At 30.6% G+C, this 10,077-nt stretch overlaps 1 protein-coding gene across 1 annotated transcript; it reads right to left on the bottom strand.

Annotated features, from left to right (window-relative positions):
- Window positions 1–597: 597 nt before the first annotated feature.
- Window positions 598–2,479, bottom strand: LOC123883825 (dnaJ-related protein rsp1-like). Its single transcript, XM_045932759.1, has 4 exons — window positions 2,219–2,479; window positions 2,072–2,123; window positions 1,923–1,990; window positions 598–1,276 (listed from the first exon to the last, which is right to left on the bottom strand). Exons 1-4 carry the CDS (start codon window positions 2,345–2,347, stop codon window positions 758–760), a joined length of 768 nt encoding a protein of 255 aa, XP_045788715.1. The 5' UTR covers window positions 2,348–2,479; the 3' UTR covers window positions 598–757.
- Window positions 2,480–10,077: the final 7,598 nt, after the last annotated feature.

Raw genomic sequence — 10,077 nt, 5'->3', positions numbered from 1 at the left:
ACAAAACAACATTCGAGCCCCCTATCAATGAAAGCCTTGGTAATTACGCAGACTAGCACGCTTGACTTGGAGGTAAGTTAAACATAATTTGAGATAAAGCGTTATGCGTCTATCCTAGTTTAGTGTTAAAAAAAAAAAAAACCAATGCTTGTTGGTTCTAATAGCACCCACATCCATCAAACTCATTTGAGTTCTTTAAATGGGTCCCACTTAATATTTTATATTATTTTATATTTCTCAACCATTTAAATAACTCAACTACATTTTTTAAATATTCATACAACTCATCAAACACTCTAAAATGGGTCGACTTAATTTATCACTTGTTTGAAAGAAAGAAGAAAAAAAAAGCCACACCCATGTGGCACTTAACAAACGACATTTACTGTATGAACGACCTTTAATGTATGAACGATGCATACATATGAATTATCGCCTTTCACTGACAAAGAGCAGTTGTAAACAGTTAAGACACGGTAGATTTTCTACCGATAATCATGCTCTTATATATAGCTTGTGACAATCACATTACATGAATTGAATGTAAAACTGCACTGTTGTCAATCCCATATTGCGAAAAATAGCAATTTGTTCAAATTCTAGAAAGCTACATTATTGTAGCACCGCAATACCTGCTATTTGACAACAATTTATAATAAATAGTGTATCACGAAACAATATCAATTTGTTCAAATTCCGCTACATGCGATAAAGTGTCGCTATTTGACAACACTATAAAAATGTTTAAGCTAAAATTTTAAGATGAAACACAAGCAAATTTTCTTGTGTCCATACTACTTGATTTGACCTCAAAAATTGGAGAGGTATACTTAGCTTTAGCATCTCCCTTATCTTTATGCCCCATATTTTCTGTCTGCAAGTACCAAAATGTCTTGGAATTCTTGTAAACTTTGTTCCTAGGATGAGGGTAATTTTGGTATTTGTAGTTTGATGGATTGAAAACAGGACTTTCTTTCTCAACTCTATTTTGAGAATCTTTCTTTGACACTGAATTTGTTGTCCTTAGACAATTCTCAATCACCTTAGCTTCTTCCTTGAATCTTTCTCTCATGTCTCTAATGTTTCTTCTAACTTTGCTTGATATTGATTTGCTGATAATGTTCCATGCCTTGAAACTTGAACCATTGGAACCATTAGAGTTGCTTGGGACAATGGTGGTTGTATATGGGATTTTGTTGCACTTAATGCAAAAGCTCTTTTGTCTCTCTAAGTTAAAAGCTTTTCTTTTTGTAGCATCTGATAGACATGTATATGCCTAAAGAAAGAAAGAAAAAATTGAAGAATTTTTGTTAAAAGCTTAACTTATTCAATGTTATCATCTAAGTTCTTCATAAACATATATAGCTAATAAGGACTTTTTATCCTCAAGTAAAGAATCATAAATTAATTTTGATGAGAAGTTTTCTAAATTAGAAGTTAATCTAAACTTGAAATAATTTCATTTCAATTATAATATAGTGATCGAAAGATTTGGTAATTTCTACGTATCTAACTCAGATGACATAGCCCGGTATTTATAATTGTGTTACGGTAAATACTACAATGAATGTCAAATTGATTATCACTAACCTAGGAAATTGTATACTCTAGAAATATTGACAACTTATAATAATCGAGGAAATTGTACAATTTTGAAAAGCGACAAAATCATGGTGAACTATGCGTTCACCAAGAAGCTATGCATTGAATATGTGAGTCATAGCATGTTCGGCAACATACTAAGTACTAATATATTTGAATTGACGATGAGTTTGCTGGTATTACAGTGTACCACCTTGACAAATTATACTTTAGAATTTCAATAAATCTACAGTGTCACCGTGATTTCAGCAAACTTTTCGTATCTCACCAACATGATATTAACATGTAAAGGGAATGATGTAAATTTATAAGTTATGTACCTCACAAACAAGTTTGAATGCAATTTCAGCCTTAGGATGTTCATTCTTATCTGGATGAAGTTGTAAGGCTACACCAAAAAATTAATAGTCAAAAGAGACAAAACCGATGCAAATTTCATAAAAGCATAAAAAAACAGTTTTAAACATACCAAGTTTATGGTATTTCTTACGAATGGTATTAACCCCTGCATTTTCTTCCACCTATGAGATCCAAATATATGAAAAAGTTCATAGAATCATATTCATATCATATAAGAAAAGTGTTGCAAATTAAGGGTAATTGAAAATATACTTACACCAAGAATGCAATACCAATCGATGAAAGGTATATTAGAGAAAATTGTATGAACACATAGAATTGAACGTTTGGAAATGGAGCATATATCTAATACCAATTGTGTTTTGTAATCTGATTCTTGTCCCATTCTTGATTCTTCTCATATCAAGTGTACAACAACATAGAAAAAGTGAAAAGGGATTATTATAAAATACTCATAGAAATTTGTGTTTGATTTTCTCTGTTTTTTGAACTAATAGTAACGGAAGTGGAGCGGTTTGGTTTTATTTATTTATTGGGAAATAATGTCAAAGCACAAATTGTTAAAAAATCTAAAATGGAATTTTATTTTGAGAATTGTGTATTTTACTATCTCGGGTTTTCCGGTTTTTTAAATTAACTACTTAGGTTCATCGAATAATTAGTGTATCTAGTATATAATATAGGTAAAATACATTAAATTATCAATGAATTTAAAATGTGGGTTATTTCTTATAAAAAGCACCCGAAGAGTAATATTTTAAAATTTTAGAAATTGAATTTTTTATAGTATTTTTCCATTTTAAATTTAAGTTGTTTTGAGAAAAAAATTTGTTTCAAATCATAAGTCGATTTACTAATGAATATTTAATGTTATTTTTTCTCTTATACCCTTATCTTATTTCATACTCGCTCTTCTTTGAATTTTATTTTATTTTTTTGAAAATGCTTTTCTTTTAATTTTTTAATTTATATTTCCCATATAATTAATGAAAGATAATTTTATAAAATTACTCTTAATTTCTCCTTTACACATAAAATTAATTACATTTTATAATTTATGTAAAATGATCAAAGGGTCGTATAATTAATTTATATCGAAGGTGGTAAAATATTCTAGTATCACTTGTTTCATTTTTTGACTTCTTAACAAATATCTTTGAGGACTGTAAAAAAAAAACAAATATCTCTAGCATCGTAAAGAAATTTTTTTTTAGAATTAGAAGAATGAAGAGAAAATATTAGGGAGTTGATAATTAGATAGATATTTTGAAGTGGTTTAGTTGGTGGGAACAAACAAACAGAGAAAGGTGGAATGGAAGGTTTAATGTTAATTTTTCCATATGGCACCATTTAAGAAGGACAAGCCCCTTTGGCACCATTTCATTTCATGTTTATTGTCCAATATCTAAAACAAACACAAAATTGAAAGTTTATTGTGGCCATGATCTCTTTTTTTTATTATGGTGTCAACTTTTTTTTTTTTTGTGCTGGCCATGATCTAATTTTTTTTTAAGAAAACAAAGCTTATAGCATTTCATTAATTAGTATGTGTCCAATACAATTTGGTATATCAACCAATATATGGGGACTAGCTACAAATATGGCCGCCTTAGATAATCTATGAGCAACTTCATTTGCTTGTTGTCTAATGAACTCAACATTGGAGTTACCGTAAAAAAGAGAGAAAAGTTTTCTACAATGAGCAATAATTTCGCCGAACTCGGAAACATCAACCTTATTCGAATGGAAACTATCCACCACTAGTTTTGAATCCAACTCGAAGTCTACCGAACCTAGATTTAGTTCATGGACCCACTTAAGTGCCGATAGTAAACCAAGAGCTTCGCCGATCCGAACATCACATATCGGTGAGCATTGATCATATTTAGCCATCACGTAAACTCCATTTTCATCGCGGATACAAATCCCGATACCAACTCGATAAAGATTAGAAGAAAACGAACCATCGATAAAGTTGAACCTAATATTCATAAAATAAGTATCATTATTCTTTAACGTTTACGAAAATGGTGTTAGAGCATTTAGATTCTATTATTATTATTTTTACTAAAAACCAACGATCTTCATTCATATTATTATTATTATTATTATTATTATTATTATTATTATTATTAATTATTCCTATTTTTTTATTTTATGGATTCTCTTCTCCATAAGTAGTTTATATTCGAAGAAAAAACATTGAGATTCTTATTAAAAGTCTCTTGTTCATAAGATACGAAGGTGTAAAAGTTTGAATCAAAAAACTTATGCTTATTAGTAGTATTTTATATATGTATGGGTAACATAAATTTTGTTTTGGTTGGATTTGGAAGCCGGCAACAGCATCTAATATAGACTTTGTTTTTGGAATAGGACAACTTGAAGGGTGTGTAAGAGGGTACGAATTGTCAAATTTGTTTACATAATTTATATTAAGCTTTTAGGATCTGTTTGTTTTAGAAGAAATATGGGAGAGAGAAAGATGAAAGAGAGAAACTGAGAAGAAAGTAGTTATTTCTCTTGTTTGGAATAGAAAAGAAAAAGAGTGGAAAGACTAATTTTGAGTGGGGCACACGATTTTCTTTTTCTTCTCACCCATGTGAAGAAAAGTGGGTTAGGATGTAATTTTTGGCTATTTTCCAATAATGCCCCTCCACTTTGTTTTATTATCAAAGATACATTTAGCTGGACCCCACAATTTTTTATTATTTCTTTTGCAAGGATATAATTGTCTTTTAACAAATTAAAAACACTTCTCTCTCTTTTATTTTTTTCTCCTTTCTCTTATATCAATCAATACATTAAATTCACTCTATTTCTCATCTTTTTCTCTCTTCTCACATTCTCTTTCACATAATTCTCTCTTCTCATTTTCTTCTGACAACCAAACACACCCTTAGAGCTTAATATACAGATCAATAATGTGATGGAATTCAAAATCCAATGAAAACATTATGGATGAGCTTTTTGCAACTTCCAATCACTTCATTGGTGGTACATAAATAATTGAAAATTGGAATATAACAACAAAAATAAAACATAGCTCAGAGTGGATTTTCAATTTTATTTCCCTAGTAGGTTAAGTGGAGAGTGTGTAAAATAGGAAGAAAAAAAAATAGGGAATCTTATATATAAAAAAAAAAAAAATTGTCCCCCTCACCCTTCCTTCACCTCGCAAGAATATGAAACATTGTATGAGCGAGTGATTAAAAAATGGCAAAAAAAAAAACAAAAAAAAAGGTTTCAATTTATAGAATTATACGATGTGTGTGTGATTGGTCGATACTATCTCACAGCCGCTCAGTGGCCAATCAAAATATGTTCTTAGACGGTGGCCAAATTTTATAAAGTTACTAGTTAAAGTGCAAACTGGATTTACAATCTAAGTAGCGAATTGAGTTAATTAAAGTTCGTACTCTAAGTAGTGAACTGGGGTTGAGTTTGACCTCTATGTAGCAAACTCTAAGGTGCTAAATGAATTTACAACTTAAATAGTGAACAGAGTATCTTTATAATTTAGAGTGTCACGTGAGAAACTATGGGGTGGCAAAATAAATACTCTAAATCACCAATTAGGTGTTTCATTTTAGTTGTGGCCCATATTTAGGCCCTGATGCAAAGATTAGAAAAAGAAAAAGCCCCAAAATTATCCTAATTTATTTTAAAGATAATACAGATGAAATTGTATAAGATTCCTTGACACAGCAAAATGAAAACACAAAATAAACGTTTGTGAATTTGTCAATAAATCACAACAATAATAAATTTGATGTGTGGAGTAATAGAATGATAACCAATAACAAAGCGGAATAAACAATAATAATAACGACACTGATAAAGGAGAAAGAAAGAACATGATAATTTGTTTAGTTCGGTCCAACAATGACCTAGTCTGGGGAGAGAGCAGTCCCTCTCTTAGACTCAATTTGATGCGTGTTTTTCAAGGTGTACCACAAAGATAGTTCGCCTATCCTAGAGTTGTCCCAAGAGAAAAAAATTTTTTCCTCTCTAAGACCCTAGCCTTTTTGTGGTGGCAAACCCTAATCCTTGTCTTTACATTATTCTTCTCCCTCAAATTTTCTATGAATAAATCAACCTATTTTTTTGTACCAAAAAAAAAAAATCAACCTCTATTTATAGAAAAATATATGCCTAAATCCTAAAAACAATCTGTTTTAAAATAAAACAAATCAAAGTCAGAGTGTCATCCAAGAAATTTTTTTTTTTTTTCCCAAAAAATCTACAAAACAACAAAGATGCAAATTGTAACCGAGATTTCAAGACACGTTTCAACAACCTCCATCAACATAGTGTTAATTTTATTTTTTAAATGGCCAAATATATTAGAAAAGGAACAAAGTATAAGGAGTACTAAACTCAGGTAATGGGATCAAGTATAGGTGGTACTACATTTACTCAAAAAGAATAAAACAAAAACAACTCCTAAGTAAATTTTTTGTACGATATAGAACTTGTCAATACTCCACACTTTACATAGTGTTAGTAAAGAGCATCATAGAACCAACGGAGTTTGATATAGTGAAAGAGGTTAGATTCTTGCAACATAACATATCAATGTTCGAATTTTGACAAAGAAATATACTTACATATGGTTAGTGTCCGACACATTTCAATTAAGATTATCTTTAATAGAAAGTAACATGTGCAGAAAATAATTCAACACGAAACAACCAAAAGGAAATAAATTAAACAAACTAAACAATAAATTTATGTTAGTATTTTTTTTTGGCAAAAGTTAATATGCATAAGGGGATGTTTATGCATGGTGCATAAGCCCAGAATTACTCGCGTGCCCCCCAGAAGTTTCTCGCGCGCGCCCCCCAGCCCCCCCAAAGGCTCGCTATCCCCACCCCCTTTCTGCTGATGCACACGTTTTGTTTTTATTTTTAGCCTACTAGGCCTGAAAGCCCATATTGTTACGCGCGCCCCCCAACTGCTATGCCCTCCCCCCAATTGCTACGCGCCCCCCCCCATTTTCTAGCCCCCCAATTTCTAGCGCACCCCCCAGGTTTTTTTTTTTTTTTAGATTTCTAGCGCACCCCTCAGAATCGAATTTGAACGGCAATGAAGAACGTATGAATTAGAATCGAATTGGGTAGCTTGGTTTTTCTTTTTGTGATGAGGTTTTTTTTAGTGATAAAATATTTGTGTTTTTGCTGAATGGAGACAAAGTAGAGTGATTAATTTTTTTTTTTTTTTAATTGTTGAGTGATTATTTGTTAGAGAATATTGAGATGTTAATTTGGTTCAGTAATAGTAATAATAATGAAGGAATATTATTTCAATAATACAATAAATTCAATATTAAAAACACAATATTGATTTCAATAAACACATAAAACCATTTTATAATACAAATGGTTTCACTTTTTAACTCTCTGAAACCATTTAACCAGCATAATGGTTTCCAGGATTTTTAAAACCATAAAAACACAATATTGATTTCAATAAACACATAAAACCATTTTATAATACAAATGGTTTCACTTTTTAACTCTCTGAAACCATTTAATCAGCATAATGGTTTCCAGGATTTTTAAAACCATAAAAACACAATATTGATTTCAATAAACACATAAAACCATTTTATAATACAAATGGTTTCACTTTTTAACTCTCTGAAACCATTTAATCAGCATAATGGTTTCCAGGATTTTTAAAACATAAAAACAAAATATTGATTTCAATAAACACATAAAACCAATTTATAATACAAATGGTTTCACTTTTTAACTCTCTGAAACCATTTAACCAGCACAATGGTTTCCAGAATAATTGTAACGAAAATTCACTGTTCATCTTCTCTTACGCGAAACAGTGAAAACGTGATCACTGTTCATCCGCGATCACTGTTCATCTTCTTCACCTTCTCTCACGAACTCACACCTTCTCTCACGAACTCCGATTCCAATTCATCTCAGAAATTGCAAAACTCCGATTCCGATTCCGATTCATCTCAGAAATTGCAATTCGTTCTCGTTTTCGTTCGATTCAAGAGAATCAATTTGTAAGATTCCGATTGGAAAACGAAGATAGCGAGAGCGAAGAAGATTGAAGAGCTTGCAGCGGTTACAGCGATGATGGTTTGGCATGATTTTAGTTTAAAACTAACTACTAAAATAATTAACCATACATAATACTCTGAAATTTATCCCTAATCAATAAAATAAAATAAAATTCAACCAATCAAAATTAAAAGCGTGATAAAAAAAATCTGAGGGGTGCGCTAGAAATCTAAAAAAAAAAAAAAAACCTGGGGGGTGCGCTAGAAATTGGGGGTCTAGAAATTGGGGGGCTAGAAAATGGGGGGGCGCGTAGCAATTGAGGGGAGGGCGTAGCAGTTGGGGGGCGCGCGTAGCAATATCGGGGGCGCGCTAGAAATTGGGGGCTAGAAAATGGGGGGCGCGCATAGCAGTTGGGGGGCGCGCGTAGCAATATGGGGGGCGCGCAAAGCAATTATGCACGGTGCATAAGCTTGGTGTGGGCTTATGCACCTTAACCGGACCCTTTTTTTTCTACTATTATCCATGTTTTGGTAACACCACATTTTAAGATTATGCCTTATAGTTTATAGCTTATAAGTTCATATAACAAAAAAAGTAACTATTTAGTAATGTTTTTTTCTCACGAGCTTTTAGTTTATTTTTATTAGTTTATAGCTTAGTTTGATAAGCTAATTCAATTATCTTATAGCTTAACTATAATAGTGTTTTTTCTATAATTTTCAACAAATTTTAGAAAGAAAAGAAAAACGCAACAAAAGTTCCAATTGGGCCTAAACAATTTTTATTTTTATTTTTTTGTCAAAATAAATTTTATGTTTTTTTTTTTTGTAAAGAAATTGATATTTCATTCAAATAGCATTTTTTTTTTGAAGCAATTTCATTCAAATAGGTGAAAGCCATACATTATATCATGTGCAGATCAACTATATCCAATAACAGGATAAAGTATAAGGGTAGACACATCTCTAACTAGTTCCAATATTTTTATTGATGTACCGATATGTATTAATCAATTGATTTTGAATGAAATGTTATAAGCATTCTTTTATAAAATAAAATAAAATAAAAAACAGAATAAAGTACACAGTTAATTTTTTTTAAAAATACTAAAATTAAAAATTGATATATTTAGATGAACTTTAAAATATATTTAACCATTATATATAAGTTAAAGTTATAATTTTGACATTCATCCCTCGAAATTATCATAAAAAGAAAAAAGTCATGATGAAAGGCAGTGGCTCTTGCAACTTGTGTCCCATATGCAGTGATAATTGATGTATCTTACAAATTGAGGGTATATTCTATTATAAACCCTTAGCAGCCTCTAATTATGTCTTACTTCCACGTTCAGCCACCACCTTAGTTAAATGCCCAATTGGTAATACTTCATTTTAAAGTTTATCCAAACCAATGAAAACTTCTTTGCATTCAAGTACGTAGTAAGTATGATGTTTATTGTCTTAAAAAAAAAAAAAGTCGTATGATGTTTATTTAGTGTGCCCATTTTTATTAGCTAGTTAATTACTAGTTGAAAATTTTGTTAGGAGGATTAAGGATTAGATCGGTGAAATTGATAAGGACAAGACTTACGTATATTGTTAGCTACTACAGTTTTTACTTTTTTTCTCATAAAGAAATAGTTTTTTAAATTTAAAAACAGTGTTTTTTTTTTTTTTTCAAAATTAAAAACATACTCTAAATTAGGTTCGCTAGGTATATTCCATAAAACAAAAATTAGATTCCCTAAATATTGAGATTCAATGTAAAAATGATAACAAAATAGAAAAATTTGCGTTAAAGGATGTGTAAGATCATCGAAGAGTTTTTGGATGATATAATTTGATTCTCTTTAATCATAGGTTTTAAGTTCTAATCAAACCCTTAAAAATATAACAGCGTTAAATTTTTCACCAAAAATTTTGTCAACCACTTTATTCAACCTAACTTAAAAAATTAGACGGTACAATTATGAGTAGATGATACTCGCGTGTTTGGCACCCAAAAAAAGTGTGGACAAGAGAATATCTTACTAGCAAAGTTTATTGCATATAAATAGGCTTCTACATTGTCTCTAATTACTCAC

This window comes from Trifolium pratense, linkage group LG5, assembly GCF_020283565.1.
Source record: "Trifolium pratense cultivar HEN17-A07 linkage group LG5, ARS_RC_1.1, whole genome shotgun sequence".
NCBI lineage: Eukaryota > Viridiplantae > Streptophyta > Magnoliopsida > Fabales > Fabaceae > Trifolium > Trifolium pratense.
Note: the sequence above shows the minus strand (reverse complement) of the source record. Positions and strands in the feature narration are given on the sequence as shown.